The sequence below is a fragment of the Capricornis sumatraensis genome, chromosome 9, assembly GCF_032405125.1.
Source record: "Capricornis sumatraensis isolate serow.1 chromosome 9, serow.2, whole genome shotgun sequence".
NCBI classification, from domain to species: Eukaryota; Metazoa; Chordata; class Mammalia; order Artiodactyla; family Bovidae; genus Capricornis; species Capricornis sumatraensis.
The window spans coordinates 43867030-43888009 of NC_091077.1; the positions used below are offsets into that span (position 1 = coordinate 43867030).

A 20980-nucleotide genomic window follows, 5' to 3' on the forward strand; every position below is an offset into this window, starting at 1 on the left:
TTTATTTTAAAAAACTTTCTTGGTCATACCACCCAATTCCCCAACCAGGAATCAAACTGCTGGCCCTTGGCACTGCAAGTGCAGCGTCTTAACCACTGGACCACCAGGGAAGTCTCTAATTATGGAACATCTTTATCACCCCAAAAGGAAACCCCATACCCATTAGCAGGCACTTCTCATCCCCTCTCCCAGACCCTGGCCCCACCATCTACTTCCTGTCTCTGTGCATTTGACTCCTCCAGGGACTTCCCGTGAGTGGAATTAGACAGTGCGTGTCCTTCTGTGTCTGCTTCTCTCACTGAGCCTCATGTCCTCAAGGTTCAGTCATGTTGTAGCAGGTGTCAGAATCTCCATCCTTTTTGTGGCTGAATAATATTCCATTAGATGGACCACTTTGCGTTTCTCTATTCATCTGATGATGGACAATTGAGCTGTTTCCATCCTTGGTCTATTGTGGATAATGCTACTATGAACATGGCGGTGCAAGTACCCATTCAAGTCCCTGCTTTCCACTCTTTTCTGTCTATACACAGACATAGAATTGCTGTATATTGGGGTAAGTCCATGTTTAACTTTTTCAAGAGCTGTCACAATGTTTTGCATAGCAGCTGCACAATTTTACATCCCTATTTGTGTGTTTTTGCATTTTGAGAAATTTAAAACAACCAGAAAAATAGGTTGAAGAGATTCACTTTTTAGATGCAAAAACTCTAGGCATTGCTTTTACCGAAATACTAATTAAAGAGCAATTTTAAAAAATCAGCAAGGAATTCCCTAGATTCACTGGTTAGGACTCCCACTTTTACTGCCAATGGTCCAGGTTCAATCCCTGGTTGGGGAACTAAGAGATCCCACAAGCTGCCTGTTGTGGCCAAAAAAAAAAAAAAAAAAGCTAGACAGGAACTTTTGGCTAGCTTGAGTGGGCCATCCAGGAATGGAATGACGTCTTTTTTTGTTCGTTTGTTTTTAAGTTAAAAGCACACATCAATCTAAGTTTTAATTGAGAAAAGAAAAAGAGAGAGTGACTAGCTTCAAGTAGAATGGTTTCCCCCGATGCTGTTTCACTTGCAAATTAAGAGGAGAAACACAGAGGATGGACTCTCAGGGCCCTGTAGGGTTTCGGAGCTGGGGTGCGGTGGAGACTCCAGGAGGAGGGTTCTCTCCTCCAGCCACCAGCTTCCAGACATTGGACGTATCTTGCCAGAGGATTCCTTGTTTGTTTTTTGATTCCTTGGATTTTGAAGGAGGGGAGCAGGGGAAAAAAATGGAAAGATTGAAAATTCCCCTTTTCAGGATCCTTTTTTTAAGACCCAAATCTTTCTCCTTGTTTAGCAGTGGGGCTAAACCAAGGTCTTCCAAAGCCTGCATTGTGGACAATTGGGGAAGCTGATTTGGGGGCATCCTGGAGAAGGAAATGGCAACCCACTCCAGTATTCTTGCCTGGAGAATCCCAGAGACGGGGGAGCCTGGTGGGCTGCTGTCTATGGGGTCACAAAGAGTAGGACACGACTGAGCCACTTTCACTTGTTCACCGACATCCTAGGTTTTGATGCGAGGAAGACCCCCACCCTCACTCCCGGCGTAGCCACCAGGTAACCACCCCTGGGAGTGGAGGGACAAACTGCCCCTGGTTGAGACGCTCTCGTTTTAATCTCTAATTAGAATGAATAACTGGATTTGCTCATAAAATTAGCAAGTTTTGCCTGGGAGCGTCAACAGATCCTCTTCGTCTACCGCAGAGACGAGAAAATAAGGCCAGGGTCAGCTGGGACCTCAGACCAGAACTGGAAGCCGACCTTAACCAGGTCTGTGGGGTCAGGATCTCTGGAGCCACGTGGCAGCAGCAAACTGCACTCTGGGAGTGACTGAAGCACGTGGCCTGAACCCCTCTGCCTGTTTCTTCATTCTGCTGATTTCCCAAAAGACTCCCAGGGTCCAGCTTTTTCTGCTGCCCTGCTGGGTCTCGAACCCTTAACTCAGAGCTCGCCTCACTCTCCTGCGGGTCACAGCAGACGCGCTGAAGAAAGGAGCGGAATGAGTCGGTGGTGCGCGCGGCCTTGTGGGGATTGTAGTCCCGCCCTCGCCTCCGCCTCGCGCCGACTCCGCCCCTGGAACTACGCTCCCGTCGTGCCCCGAGGTTCCAGGCGGTGGCGGAGGCGGAGCAGGCGGGCTGGTTGCTAAGACTTGGTGAAGCGCAGCGCTTCCGCCCTTCTCCTCAGGTAAGCACACGGCCCTGGGGTCTCGGGCTTTTATGACCCAGGCTCTCGCGGAAGGCGAGGAGGGCGAGGGCAGGGGGCGCGCCTGCGGAGGGGCGCCGGCCGCGCAGGGAGCGAGGGGGGCCAACTGGCCCGGGCTCGTGCGCGCGCATCGGGTGAACGGGGGGAGGGGCGCATGTGCGCGTGCGCGCGGGGCGGCCAGGTTTCGGGACCCCTCTTTCGGCGCCCGTCGTCCTTCTGCGCGTGCGCTCGCCCCTGCCGTCCGGTGTGGAGACCCCGTGCCCTAACTGCTTCTGCTGTGCTCAGGCCTCGGGTCGTCTTGGTCAGCCTTCAAGCTCCGTGCTGTCGGTTTACAAGCTTTCCGCCCGCTTTGGGGGAAAACGCCCAGTCTTTCTGTACGTCTTGTTTGTGCGCGCGCTCAGTGTCTCAGTTGTGTCCCACTCTTCGACCCCATGGATTGTGGCCCTCAGGTTCCTTTCTCCATGGGATTTCCCAGGCTAGGATACTTGAATGGGTTGCCATTTCCTTCTCTAAGAGAGTTTCCCGACGCAGGGATCAAACCCGCATCTCCTGCGTTGATAGGCGGATTGTTTACCACTGAACCACTTGGGAAGCCCTAAAAATTGATATTCTTTGCTGATACTTCGGAGAAGGCAATGGCACCCCACTCCAGTACTCTTGTCTGGAAAATCCCATGGACGGAGGAGCCTGGTAGGCTGCAGTCCATGGGATCGCTAAGAGTCGGACACGACTGAGCAACTTCACTTTTACTTTTCACTTTCATGCGTTGGAGAAGGAAATGGCAACCCACTCCAGTCCCAGGGACGGGGGAGCCTGGTGGGCTGCCGTCTCTGGGATCGCACAGAGTCAGACACGACTGAAGCGACTTAGCAGCAGCAGCAGCTGATACTTAAGGGAAGTGTGAGTTTTTAAGGCCTTTTAAAATTTTGGCCTTTGGTCTGCCACACCCCACATGCGCATGGTTCTCGATTTTTCATGCACAAAGGCCTGCTTGTAGGGTGGCTAGGTTTTGCAAATAACCAGGCAGGTTGCCCCATTAAATTAGAATTGTGTGTCAGCAACAGATATATGCACATATATATGTATTAGTATAAGAGTATTGCAAAGGTTCCATTGGACACATTTATGTTAAATCATCTGCTCATGTGGGTTCACACTTAGCGGGGTGTGCTACATGTTATCTAGGGACCCTGCTTTGTTGGGGAGCTTGTCGGATGTGGACATTAATGCACCTTCCCCCTTCCACGGGGCCAAATTCTGGATACCATATTTGGAGCCATCGCCACCTTGACTGTTCAACAAGAGTCCAAGACTCCAACACTGGGTATTCCTTCTGCTCAGGGCTCCCCACCCTGCTTCACCTGCTTTCCAGGTCCAGCTGTGGGTCACGGCCTCGGAGGAGCCTTCCTGGAATCTGCCCTTCGCAGGGCACTGGCTCCTGAGAAGAGCTGTGCCCTGGGGCAGGCCCAGCCTCATGGATTTTCTCACTTTCTGTCCCAGCCAGCATGGTGGTGGATCCCATTTTACTGAGGGGGAAGCTTGTCCTGGACCTAAGGCCTGGTCTCTGCCAGGAGATCGGGGGGAGGGCCCGGACACACCCAGGGGTGAGATAAGGCCCCTACCTCTGGTTGCAGAGGCCGCCTCAGCTCACTGAATAAGCCCCATGTTTTTGATGCCTTCTGGGCTTCAGGTCCCGGCACCCAGTAAGGGGACTGGCTGTTGGGGGGATCCCAGCTCCCTGGTCTCCCGAACCCTCCTGGACCTTCCCCACACCACTGAACCTTCCACGGCCCTGACAGTGGGTGCCAGCCACAGAGGCTCTAACCATAAATATAAACAATTGTGGAGGGGGTTGGCCTCCACCCCACTGGAGCACAGAAACCTTTAGGAGGTACCCTAGCTGTGGACAGTGGGAGGTAGACACAGCCAGGGAAGGGCCTGAGCTGGGTGGAGCAGCCAAGTGCACAGCAGGGAGGGTGTGGAGCAGTGTGTGTGTAGGGGTGCGCATGCAGGGCACTTGGCCAGGGTGGGGCAGTGGGGTGCCCAGAGCTGGGGTGGATGAGGGGGCGCCCACAGCTGGGGTAGACATGTGGTTTTGAGGAGGAAAAGAGGAACAGATCAGCCACCCAGCATGCTGAGGTCCCCGGGGTTCATTTAAGCAAATCTCTGGGCATGAGGGCCATTCCTAGGTGGGCTGCAGCTCCCAGTCTGGGTGTGTCACCCTGGAGGAACCTGTGACCCATCTGTAAAGCCCCTCCCCTACCACGGGGCTCAGAAGGCAAGAGTTGGGAGCTGTTGGCCACCCGGCCGCAGCTCTGCCCTCCCAGGCACATGTCGCTGGGCAAGTCCCTTCACCTCTGGAAAGGGACCAGCCCCGCAGCCTCCGTCCCGGTCATGAGGGGAGTTGGGGAGCCGATTTGCAGGAGTGGAGACAGGCAGCAGTTTCAGCACTGGCAGCAGTTACGAGGTCCAGGCCTTGTTCGAGGTGTGCTGTCACCCTGGTGGCTCTGGTAAAGAATCCACCTGCCAATGCAGGAGATGCCCATTCGATCCCTGGGTTGGGAAAATCCCCTGGAGAAGGACATGGCAACCCACTCTAGTATTCTTGTCTGGGAAATCCCCTGGACAGAGGAGTCTGGTGGGCTACATTCCTTGGGGTCACAAAAAGTCCAACATGACTGATTAACTAAGCAAGCATGCACGCCCTGGTGACCACCAGATTTCCCCACCGCCGCCACAAAGAGCAGCAGGTTTACTGAGATACGGTTCACGTAGTGTTGGGATCACCCACATAAAGCATACTTTTAGTGTGTTTTAGTGTATTTAGTTTATTATATGACCATTACCTTTGTCTAGTTCCAGAACATTCTGTCTTCCAATAGGAAGCCTGTCCCCAGGAGCAGACCCCCCATCTCCCCACCTCCCAGCCTCTGACAACCAGGAACCCACTCTCTGTGTCTGTGGGTCGGCCTATTCTGGATGTTTCCTACCAGTGGAATCACACCCTGTCTGTCCTGTGTCTTCTCTCACTGAGCATCGTGTTCTTGGGATCTGTTCATGTGGCAGTGAGTGTCAGGGCTTCTCTCCTCCATGGCTGAGGGACGCTCCCATGTGCGAAGGAACCACCTGGTGTCTATGTGTTTATCTTTCAGTGAACACATGGGCTGGCAGCCACCTTTTGCTGTTGTGAGTTGTGCTGCTGTGAACACGTGTGTGTAGATGGCTGTGTGGACATGTGTTTCAGTTCTCCTGGGCCTGCACCTGGGAGTGGGGTCACTGGGCCAGATGGTGGCCTCCTGGTGGTTTTTATTTCCTCCCTGGAGGATGGCAGCCCCAGCAGCAGCAGTCCGAGGCCAGCCTCCTGTCTCTGTTACTTGTTTTGTTTCTGTCAGACAGAGGTTGCAGTCTTGGAGGGACAAACAGGACTGTGTCTGTCTTGCCCAGGACACAGTGGGGCCTTTTGTGGCCTGGAGCAGGCTGTGGGGGCCGTTTTGCATTGGGCATGGTGTGTGCTGGGAGCAGATTTACAGCCAGCATGCCCAAGACCCTCCTCAGGGCCTGACCTGGCCCTGGCATCCTGGGTACCCCAGGGGCCCCCAGCCACGCTGTGTGTTTGCTGGAGTGGTTGGTGAGGACCTCCCGTGCCCGCTGCAGGGCCTATGGGCTGAGGAGTGATGAGTAGGCTGCGTTGAAGCAGTAAGGGCCAGGCTGTGACACGGTCTCAGCACACCTTGTCCATGGGAAAGAGGTGGGAGGGGTTGGTCCAAACCCAGATACTGCCAGGGCACCGGGCTCTGCAGCCATGGCACAGAGCTCCCCTGGAGCCACGTGAAGGTCACCTGTGGCCCATTTCTGCTCTCATCTAGGGCAGCCCTGACCAGTAGGAATATAACGCGAGACGTGTACATGACATGAAATGTGTAGAAGCCACGTTTTGGGAAACTACAAAGAAACGATTGAACTTAACCTGAATCATACGTTTATTTAACCTGAGACACGTAGAGTATTCCCGCTTCAACCATGTAGTCAACACAGCCATCCCTCGGCATCCATGGGGAACTGGGTCCAGGGCCACCAAGGATAAGACGATCCAAGGATCTCAAGGCCTTTGAATAAAGTGGTGTAGTGAGTCGGTCTTCTGTGTCCGTGGAATACAGAAAGAGACTTAATGAGACAGTTACGTTTTCTCTTTTGTATTAAGTCTCTGGGACCCAGTGTGCATTTTTGCTCATGGCACTTCTCAGTAAAAAAAGGGGGGAGAGAAAAGACACCCAGACAAGGGCGATTTAAACTCTGTGCAGACACGGCGTTAGTAAGATGTGAGTGAGAGCACGACTGCTGGTGCCTTTTGCTCGGTGGGACGAGCCTGCAGACTTGGCACGCTCCTGGCACGACCCCTCCAGCTCTCCAGGCCCCCCCACAGCCCAGGATGATGCCCTGCTCCGGTCTCTGTCTCCCACAGTCAGAGCCCCACTGAGGATGGACCCCGCCCCGAGCGTCATGGAGCTGCGCAGAGATGCAAAGGCCGGGAGTCCTGAGCAAGAACCGCCGTGGCAAGCCCTCCCGGTTCTGTCAGAGCAGCAGTCTGGGGCTGTGGAGCTGGTGCTGGCCTATGCTGCGCCCATCCTGGACAAGAGCCAGACCTCACGCCTCCTTAAGGAGGTGTCAGCAGTCCACCCACTGCCTGCGCAGCCTCACCTCAAGAGGGTGCGGCCCAGCCCTGACCCCAGCCGCCCGCACTCGCTGGAAATACTGCTGTGCCTGGCGGGGCCGGCCCGGGACTCGGGATCGCTGGCCGAGCTGCTCCCGCGGCCGGATGTGGACACCCGTGGCTTGGGGCAGCCCTTCCTGGTGCCTGTGCCCGTGCGGCCGCCCCTGACCAGGAGCCAGTTCGAGGAGGCGCGCACTCACTGGCCCACGACTTTTCACGAGGACAGGCAGGTGACCCGAGCCCTGGCTGGATGCCTCTTCTCGGCACAGGAGCGGGCTGCAATGCAGGCCCACATGGAGCGGGCTGTGTGGGCCGCGCAGCAGGCAGCCTCTAGGGGCTTGAGGGCCGTGGGCGCGGTGGTGGTGGATCCGGCCTCAGGCCGCGTGCTGGCCACGGGCCACGACTGCAGCACTGCCGCCAGCCCCCTGCTGCATGCTGCCATGGTGTGCATTGACCTGGTGGCACGAGGCCAGGGCTGCGGTGCCTACAACCTGGCGCCCCACCCTGCCTGCTCCTTCGCGCCGGCTGTCCGCGCCGGCTCTGTGCGCAAGCTGGATGAGGACGAGGACGGGCTGCCCTATGTGTGCACCGGCTACGACCTGTACATCACCCGTGAGCCCTGCGCCATGTGCGCCATGGCCCTGGTCCACTCTCGAGTGCGGCGTGTCTTTTATGGGGCGCCCTCGCCTGACGGCGCGCTAGGCACCCGCTTCCGCCTGCATGCCCGGCCTGACCTCAATCACCGCTTCCAGGCCTTCCGCGGTGTCCTGGAGGCCCAGTGTCGCCGACTGGACCCCGACGGGCTAGACGCTGAGGCATAGGCGCTGGCCTAGACCCTCCTTGGCTTTCCTCACATCGCCAGGGGCTTTTGCCTTGTCTCAGCTCATGGACACTCATGCTGTTTCTGTTGGCACATGAGGGGCGTCCCTTTCTGGAGAAGGTCTTCCTCAGAGTTGGGTGGAGTGGGGGTCCAGCTGGCCGAGTGGCTGGGCACCTTCAGACCCAGGTGGGCCCCTGGGGTCACCAGCGTTGTGTCCCCTTTTCTCAGGTGTCAGGGAACAGCTTTGACGTGAAAATAAACAACTTAAACCAGGTTGGTGTCTGTTAACAACGGCGTGAGGCCCTGGTAGCCGAGAGTCCCTGGGTCAGGGTGGCCATTTTCTCTGACACCTGGATTTGCACCGGGAGATGAGCTCCTGAGTGGAGTGTAGGCAGGGAGGGGCCTCAGAGTCTGGATGGGTATGGCTAGAGCCGAAGGAGAGGGCCCGCTAGCCTGGATGTTGCTGACTGCGTCAGTTTCCCATCCTTCCCAGGGGCCGGTGGGGGTCTGCCTGCCCTGGAATGTTAGCCCTGGAACCCATGTGTGCAGGACTCTGAGCAGCAAACGTATGTGCTGCAGGCCCCTGAGACATGCCTTGAGCCCCTGTCCCAGGGCTACTCCTTGCCCATGGGGGCTGGGCAGGTGGAGGGTCTGCTGGAGCCAGAGCAGTGGATGGCCGGTGGGGCCTGTGACAGGAGGGCTGGGCTGGGCCAGGCTCCGGGTTCCAGAGGAGGCCCTCTCTGAGCTAGGGGCCGGGGGTGGACGCGGGGACTCTCGGTCATTGGATCCTTCCCTTGGACCCCCTCCATGTGGGGCTCTGCACCTGCTCCAGTGCCCAGTGCTGGGGGCCGTTCAGTCTCAGCTGTGCTGGTTGGGTACCAGGTGTGGCCATGTTGCCTGGCCCACTTCCTGGAGAAGGTAATGTCTGTCTCCTAGGTCCTTGTGCAGTTGGTGCCTCTGTGGTGCCTCCTCTGAGGGGCTGCTCCATGACAGGCTTCTGGGCTTCTCCTGGGCAGGGCCTCTGGGTGCCTGGCCTGTCCCCAGGCATTTCAGTTGGGTTGCAGTGGGATCCTTGGCCTTGCAAAGCTCACAGGGGCAAAAACCATGGACCAGAGAGGTTGTGTAACTTGCCTGAGGTCACACAGCAACGAGCGTGGACTCAGTTTTCAGTGACTCAGAGACTTTGTGGCCATAGGAAGTGTGCAGAGCCATCCATGGATAAAGGGAAAGTTTGGGGGCTGGGTGACTAACACTTTCACTTTTGTGGGGGAGTTGGGGGAGGATGAGGCAGGAGGGCAGTAGTGGTGGGTCACTGGGACCTTCCTCCCAGATGCCTCCTGCACATCAGTAGCAAGCTGCCCAGGGTGGGGGTGGGGGGGGGCTCTGACATGAGGTGGTGACTGGGGTCACACGTGGGGCTGGGTTGGCCTTGAGCCAAGAGCCCAGAGACCCCTGTGGATGCTCTGGTGGTTAGGGCAGTAACTGCAGTGGCCCCTGGATCCACAGGTGGTGTTGGGGTCGCCCTGCAGTCGTAGGGACCCCCTGACTGTGCCTGTCTCCTCTCCAGGTGGCTGCAGCCTTCCACTCCCACCCTGTCTTCACAGCGGAAATGTCAGGTGAGTCCCACCCGCGCCCCGCAGTGGGGGGTCCTGGCTTCTCTGGCCGTCTAGAAAGTTCCCCAGGTGGCTGGGCACATTGTGACCCCAGGAGGGGCACAGCCTCGCTCTCCTCCCAGAATGGGAGTCGGGGTTGCTCTGGCCACTGGGCTGGACAACAGGGTGATGAGTCTGCGCAGTGAGCATCTGGCCCAGCCAGCAGAGCCCAGGGGGCACCCATGGAGTTGCTCGGACGTGGAGCTGAAGTGGGCAGCTCCCGGCACTTTGTTACTGTGCTATGAGGTCTGTCCACCGCCCACCAAGGTGGCACAGGTGCTAAAGAGGGACCATACAGAGATGAGTTCGGCCCCTGGGCCTTGGAGACATGTAAGACAAAAGTGTTCCATGTTGGAAAACAGGAAGTCCCAGGACTTCCCGGTTGTCCAGTGGTTAAGACTCTGAGCTTTCACTGCTGGGGGCCTGGGTTCATCCCTGGTCAGGAACTAAGATCTTACAAGCCTCACAGTGAGGCCAAGAAAACAAAAACAAAAACCCCATGGAGTCCAGACTCCAGGAAGAGGACCAAATGGCAGGTGTGGCTATGAGATGAAGTCATGTTGGAGCAGGGTGGGCCTGAGATAACAGTGGGACTGACATCCTAAGATGGAGGAGACATGGGCACAGACACAGGGAAGCAGGGAGGATGGGGCAGAGGCTGGAGGGACGGGTTCACAACCCTGGGGTGCCCAGAGCATCTGGGGGAAGCATGGCCCTGTGACACTGGACCTGATTGTCCAGCCTCTGGAATGGAGCTGGGACAGACGTCTGTCCAGTCAGGCCACCCAGCCTGTGGTCCTTTGTAATGGCAACCCCAGGGTACTCCCACGTCCCAAGTGCCACAACCTGCCCTGAAGTCAACAGTGTGGATATGTGTGGACCCTGCTGTTGAATCTTCACGTATCCCTGTGACTGTCGTAAGAAATCGCCACAGACTCCGATACTTGAATGAAATTTGTTCTGGGGCTTCCCTGGAGGTCCAGTGGTTAGGACTCCATGCTTTCAGTGCTGAGGGTGTGAGTTCAATCCCAGGTGGAGGAACTAAGATCCTGCATGCTGTGTGGCGTGGTCAGAAACTAAGTCCATAAATAAGTAGGTAAATAGAATTTGTTCTTTGACAGTCCTGAGGTCAGGAGTCCCACATGGGTACCACAGGGCTAAATCCAGGTGTGGGCAGGGCTGGTCCCTCTGGAGGCTCCCAGGGAGCACCGGCTCCCCCTTTTCCAGCTTCTAGAGGAGCCGCATCCCTGACTCGCGGCCCCTCCCTCCTCGCAGCCAACGGCTCAGCGTCTCCCGTCTCTCTGCCTCTGACCCTCCCCCTTCCCTTTCATAAGGACCCTGTGATGGCACTGGGCTCCCTAGGGAATCCAGGATCATCCCGTCTCAGGGGCCTTAGCTTAATCCCTCTGGCACAGTCCCCTCTGCCCCATGAGGTGATGTATCCGCAGGTCCCAGGAGCAGATGGGCACAGCCCTAGGGCCACTACAAGCTGACTGCAATGTGAGTCTTTTTCCGCACCCCCGTGCCTGCAGGAAAGGAGAACAACTTCCCCCCGTTGCCCAAGTTCATCCCCCTGAAGCCCTGCTTCTACCAGAACTTCTCTGACGAAATCCCTATTGAGCACCAGGTCCTGGTGAAGAGGATCTACCGCCTGTGGCTGTGTGAGTCAGGGGGAGGGGTGCACCACCCAGGCCCGGCCCAGGACTTGTCTTGAGCTTGGTGGGTGGGAGCCTGAGGGTTTAGTAATATAATAAAGCTTTCCGACAAACTTCTCTCATGGCTCAGTGGTAGAGAATCCGCCTGCCAGTGCGGAAGCCACAGGAGATGTGGGTTCAGCCCTGGGCTGGGAAGAGCCCCTGGAGGAGGGCATGTCAACCCACTCCAGTGTCCTTACCTGGAGAATCCCATGGACAGAGGAGCCTGGCGGACTATAGTCCATAGAGTTGCAAAGAGTCAGACATAACTGAGTACACACACTGATGAGCTCCTGTCCGGAGTGGAAGGAGCAGGTGGGCAGCCGCACAGAGCCGGGCCCCCCAGGCCCTTCTCTGGCCCCAAGGTCCCTGTGCTCATGGGAGCCACACCCCAGCAGTAGGGGATGTCCCACTCAGCGCCCTCTTTCTTCTCCCCTCCCCTAGTTTACTGTGCCACCCTGGGCATCAACCTCATTGCCTGCCTGGCCTGGTGGATCGCGGGTGGCTCAGGCGCTAACTTTGGCCTGGCCCTGCTCTGGCTGCTCCTCTTCTCGCCCTGCAGCTACGTGTGCTGGTTCCGGCCCGCCTACAAGGCTTTCCGGTGAGTTGGGGTGGCCCCCACCCTCCAGGGCCCCTTGGGAAGTGTCTGGGGTTGACAGTCGGCTCAGAAACAAGAGCAGGTGCACGCCCCCTTCCGGGCCAAGTCCTGAGAGGGGTGCACCCTGATCTGCAGCTGCCGCCTGGCCCAGGTGTGAGCCTGCCTCTCTCTCGTGTTTGGATGACACTGTGTACTGGGGTCCATAAGCCACATCCATCTCTCCCTGTTTTGTTAATGACTTTGTTGATATACTGTACATACCACTCAGCTCACCTGCTTAACAGCTCTGTGTTTCTAGTGTTTATACAAGGCTGGACAGCCAGCATGTCTAGTTCAGAACAAACCAACAGGAAACCCCATCCCCATTAACACCATCCTGCCCCCTCAGCCCCTGACAACCAGGAACCCACTCTCTGTGTCTGTGGATCTGCCTGTTCTGGACGTTTCCTATCAGTGGGATCACACCCTACGTGTCCTTCTGTGTCTGCTTCTGACACTGAGCATCATGTTCTCAGGGCCTACCCACGTGGTAGCGAGTGTCAGGGCTTCATCCCTTTGGGTGTCTGAGTGATGCTCCCATGTGTGCAGGAACCAAGTGGTATTTCTCCATCTATGGATGGCGTTGGTGTTGCTGCCCCCTTGTGGCTACTGTGAATCTTGCTCTGTGGCTTTCACCCCAAACCTGCCCTCTGCACTCAGGCGGGTGCTATGTCTGCTCCATGTGGCCCCTAATCCCAGACCCTCAGTGGGAGTCAGGTGGGGCCCCCGGGGCCCTTTGGAGACAAGAACCAGAAACCTGTCCACTTGTGCTGAAGCAAAAGGGGCGCTGTGGCTTCAGGTCCCAAGCTGATTCCAGCAACTGTGTGCAAGAATGGGGACCCTCTCCCCTAAGAGCTTCAGGAGCAGCCTGGGAGCAGCCCTGTGCTGCAAGGTCCCTGCCCCTCCTCCATTCCGGGTCTCTCCTTGCTTGCCCTATGTGATCCCCTTGCAGCCTCTTTTATCCAGGGCAGCAGGGCATTGTAAACCCACCAGGAACCTATCAAATTGACCTTAGGGTACCGGCAGGTCCTTGGGTGTAGTGGGGCCTCCTAAATCCCCTTCCAGTGAGGAGCATGTCAGGGTTGTCCTCCTCCTGGGGCGGGAACTGGAGGTGAGGTGGGTCAGGGCTATCCTGCCCAGTTGGCCCAGGCCCTTCCTCGGCCCCGCCTCTTCACTGCCTCCACCCCGCCCTCTCCTTCCAGCATTGGTAACAAAGCTGTTGGCTTCCCTCCAGATCCGACAGCTCCTTCAACTTCATGGCGTTTTTCTTCATCTTCGGAGCCCAGTTCATCTTGACTGTCATCCAGGCCGTCGGGTTCTCGGGATGGGGTGCGTGGTAAGCTTGCAGGGTCAGCCATGGGGACATGTGTCACGTGCAGGACAGACATGAGCTCAGGCTGAACACTGGCCAGGACACCAAAATGCCAATGGCTGGACTATAGAGTGAAGTCTGCTCCTCGCTCTTGTAAACCCCCTACCCTGGGAGGTGCCGGGTTGGCAGCCTGTGCACAGTGGTTCTCCTGCCAGTCACCTGGCCCCCCAGAGAACCTAGCAGGCATGTCCAGCTGTGTGTCCCCAGGGTCAGAGAGCAACTGGGAGGGCCATGCCCCACCATCTGGGAGAGACATTTTCCATTGCTTCCCAGGTGGAGCTAGTGGTAAAGAACCTGTCTGCCCATGCAGGAGACATAAAAGAGGTGGATTTGAACCCCGGGTTGGGAAGATCCCCTGGAGGAAGACATGGAAACCCACTCCAGTATCCTTGCCTGGAGAATACCATGGACAGGGGAGCCTGGTGGCTGCAGTCCATAGCGTCACAAAGAGACACGACTGAAGTGACTTAGCACTCGTTAACACATGAGGTGTCTGCCGCTGCTATAGTGAATTATTAATGTTCAGTGATTTGAAACAAACTTTTCATTTTAAGTCCCGGGGGTCAGAATTCATGTAACCCACAGGTTGGCAGGGCTGGTCCTTCCAGAGAGCCACCTGCTCCAGTCTGGCTGGCCACAGTCCCGGAAGTCCCCTCCAGGGGGCAATGGACAGCATGGGGGGTCCACGGTTGCTGTGGAGCTACAGGGACACCTGGCCAGTCCTGGGCCCTGGGTATCCATCCCTCCCTGCTGGCCCCAGACTTTCACCATCCGCTGGATGAACACTTCCCTGTCAGTCCATTCAGAAGGCCTTTTAAAACCTGTGAGACGTCTTATGTGTAAAAGACCACAGTGCTGCTTCACACGAGGAAGCAACAGTGACCACAGAGGCTCAGACCTGTCCGCCCTGCTGGCTTGTGACCTTTTCACATGGGTCGTCTTCGCGGTTTGTGGATCTGGGGTAGAGCGTCCACCCTGAGCTGCCTCCCCAACCGTCTGACGCCCTCGCCTCCACCGGATGTGGTGGGCACAATGCCCTCACCCACAGCACTACCATGTCAGGCCTTCCCCTTGGGGTCCCTGCGGCTTGTTAACAGTTGGCCTTTGTGGTTGGTCCACATTGGACTCTAGGTGGGGTGGGGTGTGCACCCTCCGTGACTGGGGCCCCCACCGCCTGTCCTTTCCACAGTTGGGGCTTCCTTGAGGTGCCGTCCCAGCCCAGAAAGGCAGCCACTTAGGTGCACGACTCAGTGGTTCTGTGTGTTTACAAGGGTGGAGGTTCATCACTCTCTCCAGTTTCAGAACATTCCACCACCCCAAAGTGAAGCCCCATCCCCGTGAGCAGTCCCTTGCTCATCCACTAACAACCAGGAACCCACTCTCTGTGTGTGTGGATCGGCCTGTTCTGGACGTTTGCCATCAGTGGAATCACACCCTATGTGTCCTGTGTCTGCTTCTCTCACTGAGCAAGTGGATTGTCAGGGTCTGTCCACATGGTAGTGAGTGTCAGGGCTTTGCCCCTTCTGGTGGCCGAGTTGGTGGGATGCGGTGTGTGTGTCATTTGTCGTTGGTGGACTCTTGGGCTCTCTGCTCTTCTGCTGTTGCTGGTAGTTCTTCTGTGCATTGTGTACACATGTCCAAACAGACAAGTGTTCTCAGTTCTCTCTGGTGGATGCCTGGCTGTGGAATTTCTGGGCCACATGGTAACTCTTGAACCTTCATCAGAGCTGCCAGACCCTCCCCTGGCCTTTGCAGGCTGCATCCCCATCTCCCTGGCTCTGGTCCCTTGAGCTCCTGGCTGAGTGGCCCTGGGGGAACACCTTATACCCTCATCCCATCCCCCTTATCTCCAGGTCTGTCATCTTCCCAGACCCCCAGGTGGGCTTACACTCCTTCAAAGTGCAGAGCAGTGTGCATTTGTACGCGAGGATGTCCCTCCTGGCTTCACAGAGGGGTGAGGCCTGTCCACGTGTATGTGTGTGTGCGTGTCCAGCAGGTTGTATGCCTGTGCACATGTGTGCGTGCACACACACACACACACACACACACACTTTATCTTTTTTTTGCTGTGTGACTTGTGTGATCTTAGTTCCTCAACAGGGGATTGAACCTGGGTCCTGGTAGTGAGAGCACAGAGTCCTAACCCCTCGATCCCAGGGAATCCCTTGCACACGTTTCTGTAAACTCTCTCTGGAAGTGAGCTAGCAGATGAGGGATGCCAGTTCCCTCTGGGCTGGGGAGTGGCATTGACAGGAGAGAGGCGTCTATTATGTGTTTTTCTAACCTTCCTGAACTGTGTGGTTTTGTTACTCACTAAGAAAAAACGTTCTCAAAAGTACCCTATTTCCTGCCTCCCCCCCACCCCACCCCTGGTCTGCCTGGACACCAGATTCATGTTCTTCCACGTGCAGGCTCAGGATCTATCCCAGATCTTCAACTTTTTCTTGTTTTCACATCTGCTTAGTGTAACTGACGTTCATGCTTTGCCCAACCAATGGATGTTTAGATCATCCTCAGATTGTCCTCATTACAGACACTGGATGAGTGAAACAGTTGGGCGAGAAGGAAATGAATGTTTAAGCCTTGTTATGGGTCGGACCCCATTGTGCTCCAGAAAAGGCACAGCCCAAACTGACGGAGTAGGGTTTGTTTCTCTGTCCTCTGCACAATATGTGTCAGAAAAGTGGTGTGAGAACGACAACTCTGTCTGACTTGCACATCTTCATGGGTGGGGTTGAGCATCACTCCCTAAGTATACTGGCCCCGTGGTAGTCCTCATGGAAATCCCATGTCTCTGCTGGCGGGTTACCTTTTTCTTGTTGATTTGCCGGAGCTGTTTACATATGAGAGGTAGTGGGCCCGTCTGACGGTCCTGCTGGCTCCCACACATGTTCTCGCCTTCTGCAGTGGTTGGCTGGCAGCCATTGGCTTCTTCCAGACCAGCGTCGGGGCCGCTGTGGTCATGCTGCTCCCGGCCATCATGTTCTCCATGTCGGCTGCCATGATGGCCATCATGATCATGAAGGTGAGTCCTCCAGCTCCCAGGATGTTCCATTTCCTCCCTCATATCCTGTTCTCTGATCTCCCAGCCCTGGGACTTGTCCTGGCTCGTTTTAGAAGCAAGAGGCCAAGCGCTGGCAAGTGAAGTGAGTGCTGACAGCAGGGCAGACTCTCTGCGATCTGGGCCTTTGACTGCCTTCCTTCCTGCCCACGTAGCCTTCCAGGGAGGAGGGCAGACAGCGCCGTGTGGCCAAGGGTGACCACTTCCACACTGGGGCGGTTGGGTGTCTGCTGGAGTCCCTGGCATGTGTGTCCCGGAGGGTTGTTCACACTGCTGATTCAGCCACCACCGGCCATGTGCTGCTAGTTAACAGTTAAACCCAAATTAAGTGAAATTACCTAAAACTGAAAATTCACATCCATTGCACTGCCCTCATACTGAGTGCTCAGGCTTTGAAAGGCTGGCCCCGACTGTCTCCACCATCATGGCCACTCCCTGGCCCTGCTCCAGGTGCCTTGAGGCACCAGTGGGAACGTGTGCACGGTAGTCTGGGGCATTGGCTACACGAGGGTTGTCCTGGGACCACATGCAGACTGATGGCTGACAGTGCACCTGCCCGGCCTTCCTGGGGTGACCTTCTTGGCCATGTGCCCGGTAGCCTGCTTGGGGAGGCTGGACCTGCCCTGTGCTGCAGCCTGGCCAGCAACTCCTGAAGCCTGGGTTTTGGGTCCGTCCAGCCTCCTTGTTGCAGGGTCCCAGCTGTTTCTCAGGTTTCCAGGCCTGGGCTGTTCAGCTGGTCCTGGGACTGTCTGGGAGGACAGAGGGGTACTTGCTCCCCCTATGTTTGCCTCCAAAGCCCCCTGACTGTGTGGACGATGTGAAGGGGGTTGGGGGATAACCAGTGCAGAACAGACCCTGAAAGACTTGGCCAGAGGCCAGGATGAAGACCACATAGGGTGGCTGTGGTTCTGGCAGGGACGTGTCACGGCAGAAGGGAGGGGCTTCCGAGCCAAGCAAGCCCCCCAGAGTAGGGCCACCCCATTAGGGTCCCCTGCACCACTCCAGGTTTGGGAGTTCACTGGGAAGAAAGAAAGACATTCTGGTGGGAAAGGACAGTACCGTCAGCTTTGCTGGTCAGGAGCCTCAAGTTAAATGAATTCAGTTATGGGATTTGCCAGACTTCCAGAAACAGCCCAGCCCCACATCTGAGGAGCCTGGCCTTCCTGGATGGTGCAGGGGCAGTGGCCTATCCACCTAGGCCTCTACTGAGGACATCATTGAAGAGAATGATGTCTGACGTGGCTGAGGGAGGAGTCACCAGGCGGTGGCCAGGCCTCAGACCTGCCCCAGAAGAGCCCCTCCCCTGGAAGCAGCACTTGTGCCGAGTTTTGGGCTTGGCTGGGACAGTGGAGACCCTTGGGGACAAGCCGCCAGGAGTCACAGTGTAGGCATGGCCCTCAGAGCCCCACCGCCTCAGCTTCTGCACGTTTTCTAAAGTTCTTGCAAGTGTTGTCATGTTAGTCACAGTCGGTTAAGAAAAGCCCCTCCTAGCACGCAAGCTGAGTGTCCTCCCCACCATCATCCTCACCCCTGCAGGTGCACAGCATCTACCGAGGGGCTGGTGGGAGCTTCCAGAAGGCGCAGACGGAGTGGAGCACGGGCACCTGGAGGAACCCACCGTCCAGGGAGGCCCAGTTCAACAACTTCTCAGGGAACAGCCTGCCCGAGTACCCTACCGTGCCCAGTTACCCGGCCAGTGGTGGCCAGTGGCCTTAGAGGGAGCCAGCAGCCCTGCTGCCAACTGGCTGCTGGCCCACCTGGCCCTCACCGTCCACTCCCACCACCTTGGGTTTGGTGAGGCCCCCCCGCAGCTGAGAGGGCAGCTCAGGGGCTCTTGGCGGCCTGAGCCCACATTCATCTCACTCTTGAGGCAGGGCTCCTCGGCAGCTCTGCCCGGAAGCTGTCTGGCCACTGCCATCCAGCAGGACGCCCCCCATAGTCTGGAGCGCCGTTTGTCATGGTGATGTCCACTGTGCTGCAGCCGCACCCTCTCCCTCGGGGTTGTGGAGGGCTGACCGGGCTGCCCTTCTCAGAACTAATGACATGGAGAAGGGCCCAGCCCAGGTCCACCCCCACAGCCTCCTTCCAGGCAGTCGCTCCTGGCTCAGTGACTTGAAGAGGGAAGCTGTTCAGGCACCAGGGTTCTGTGTCTGGTGGGAGGCTGAGGGCCTGGGTGGTGGCTGTTCCTCTAGTGGGCAAGCCTACGGGGAGGCCCAGAGGCTGATTCACCTCCTCTGTCTCATGATAGGAACTACTGCTCCCCTTCTGTCTGTCTGTTGTCCATTGGCAGCTTGCCTCCAGCCTCCCTGTCTGGGGCCACGCTTGTCCCATGGTGGGGTCTCAGAACTGGGACCTTCAGGCAGAGCCTCATTAGAGCCTGCAGTGGAGGGGGAGGGAGCCGGCAGCCCGCCTCGCTGGAAACAGATGGCACACAGGTGCATCTTGAGAGTGGAGCCCTTCCCCTGCTGCGGGGTAGGAGCTGGAGTCGCCAACCTGAAGGACAAGAACGAGGGAGACTCAATAAGTCTGTGCCTTATTAGGAATCTGAATCCCTGCCCTCCTTCCCACATAAGCAGCCAGCACTTCTGTGAGGGGAAGGGGCAGAAACGCCTCCCAGTGTCCTCTCGGCCCTTGTGGGCTAGGCCTCAGGTGCCCTGACACTGCCCCTTGGCTCCCAGCCGCCCGGCCTCTCAGGACAAGCTGTACTTCCTGTCCCACTGGCCACCGGCTCTCTCCCTGAGGCCGCCCTCTATGCCTGCTTGCTTGGCTACTCCTGCTGAATGCCCTGTAGTGCCTGAAAGTGGCCACGGCTGCGAGAGCACCAGGGTCTGGGGCCCAGATGGGAAACCAAGTCCCCTCACGTCCCCAAGGCCACTTCCTGTGATGAGGCAAGCGTCGCGCTCCCGGTGGGGCCAAGCCTCCCGTGTCTGGGGCGCTGCTCTTGATGGGCGCTGAGCAGGTAGTAGGTTGCGCCCACATCACCCACCCCACCCCCGCTCCTCATTGTGCATTGTGGTTTTTGTTACGTGAAAATATCCGGGAAATAAAGACATGCTTTGTGCATCAGGTGAGCCTCCAAGAGAGCTTTCTGAGGGCCTTCCTCCCATGGATCCTGGTGCCTGTGGCTTCGAGAGGGATAAACCAGGACCATGCTGTGCACCTGGGCCGAGTCCCATCCACGCTGCCAGCCGCCCTGCCTGGGGACCCTGCCCTGACCCACCACAGAGGAGCCGGCGGCCATATCCTTGCACCTTGGGGTCATTCCCTTGTTTGCTTTCAGTCATGTTCTCTTCACAGTCAACAGCTTTCACTTGAAAAAGGAAATTTGCAGAAAATGAAATACCAGCACCACTTGCTGTGAAGAAGACACAGTGACAGAAGCGGCTGGAGTAGGAGCAGCTTGGTCTGCAGGGGCCCTCACCTGACTCTCAGGGGGCCCTGGTGGCAGAGTGGACACCCCATGTAGATGCGAGATGGAGGCAGTGCATCTGTCACTCCACAAACACTGGGGGAGGGCAGTGGACACCCAGAGAGAGACAGGACCCAAAGTAAGTGATAGGGGCTTTTGCATCCTGAAACCCCAATTTCATGTGAGGTTCTGACCCTACATGTCAGAGCAGGACTTGCCTGGTTAGTTAAGGGAGCATCGTGGGGGAGCAGGTGATCCTGACGCAGCAGGACTGGGCCTCACAAGGGGGGATGTTTGGACACAGACATGTGGGAAGGGGCTGCGTGAAAGTGGAGGAAGAGTTGGGGTGAGGCCTCTATAAGCCCAGGTTGGCTGCGATCTCCAAAAGCTGGGGGTCGGCAGGTGGTCCCTTGGCAAGAGCCAGCCTGGGACACAAGATCGCGGCCTCTGCCCTCCCAAACTGGAGGGGATACACGGGTGGGTGTAGTCCACCATGCTCCGTCACAGCTGCCCTGAGTATCCACAAGTGAGACAAGGAGGCTGTGGGGGACACAGGTTGGTGGGCAGGAGCACCTGGAGGATGAACAGTGTCTGCTGGAGATAGGATGGGTGGTCCAGGTGGGCCCGGGGAAGGGGATCTGCAACCTGGACTCAGAGGTGATATAGGAGCCACAGGATGTCGTGGAGGTGAAGGGATGGAGGCCAGGTCGAGAAGGTAGCTTGTCTGCTGGGGTGGGACTACTGACCTGGGGCCTAAATGAAGGATTGATCCCTCCTGGTACTGGATCTAGGTGTGGCCAGACTGCATTTCGGGCCCCAGGGCAGCAGCCTTCCAGCCTTTCCCAGCCCCCAGTGGCTCCAGGCTTTGCCTGTCCTCACAAACTTCTGTCTCTTACAAGGACACTATTCCTGGGGACTTCCCTGGTGGTCCAGTGGTTTAAGACTTCACACGTCCATTGCAGGGGTACAGGGAACGCAGGTTTGATCTGTAGTTAGGGAAATAAGATTAGCATGGCCCAAAAAAAAAAAAATAAAAGTGGTTTTTATTTACCTTATAACCATCCTTGGATTTGGGGTGCACCCCACAGCAGCACGACCTCAGCTGCATCAGCTTTAATATGTCTGAAAAGACCCTGATTCCAGGGAAGGTCCCAGGTTTTAGGATGTGGGGCCACTGCTCAGCCTGTCCAGGAAAACCCCGACTTTCAGAGCAGGAAGAGCTGAGGCTGCAGTGAGGGGTCTGGCCATGGGGGACAGGGCCCTGGGTGGATGAGAGCCATGTTCATGATGGTGGTGGACACCATTGGGGAGGAAGGGCTTCCCACAGGGGAGGCTGTACTAAGAGCATCGTCAGCAGGACCCCTGAGGGGAGGGGCTGCCCTTGACC

At 57.0% G+C, this 20980-nt stretch overlaps 2 protein-coding genes across 2 annotated transcripts; both read left to right on the forward strand.

Annotated features, from left to right (window-relative positions):
- Positions 1–2148: 2148 nt before the first annotated feature.
- SCAMP4 (secretory carrier membrane protein 4) lies at positions 2149–19208 on the forward strand. Its single transcript, XM_068980469.1, has 7 exons — positions 2149–2219; positions 9336–9384; positions 10953–11081; positions 11559–11715; positions 12986–13087; positions 16031–16148; positions 17721–19208. The coding sequence occupies exons 2-7, from the start codon at positions 9378–9380 to the stop codon at positions 17898–17900; spliced, it is 693 nt and encodes a 230-aa protein (XP_068836570.1). The 5' UTR covers positions 2149–2219; positions 9336–9377; the 3' UTR covers positions 17901–19208.
- ADAT3 (adenosine deaminase tRNA specific 3) lies at positions 6667–7769 on the forward strand. Its single transcript, XM_068981081.1, has one exon. The coding sequence runs from the start codon at positions 6717–6719 to the stop codon at positions 7767–7769; it is 1053 nt and encodes a 350-aa protein (XP_068837182.1). The 5' UTR covers positions 6667–6716.
- Positions 19209–20980: the final 1772 nt, after the last annotated feature.

Excerpts from the sequence above, each read along its gene's own strand:
- SCAMP4 (XM_068980469.1), top strand. Across the intron at positions 11,082-11,558 it reads GATCTACCGCCTGTGGCTGT|TTTACTGTGCCACCCTGGGC; the intron begins GTGAGTCAGGGG and ends CCCCTCCCCTAG. Across the intron at positions 16,149-17,720 it reads TGGCCATCATGATCATGAAG|GTGCACAGCATCTACCGAGG; the intron begins GTGAGTCCTCCA and ends TCACCCCTGCAG.
- ADAT3 (XM_068981081.1), top strand. The coding sequence starts at position 6,717 with ATGGACCCCGCCCCGAGCGTCATGGAGCTGCGCAGAGATGCAAAGGCC.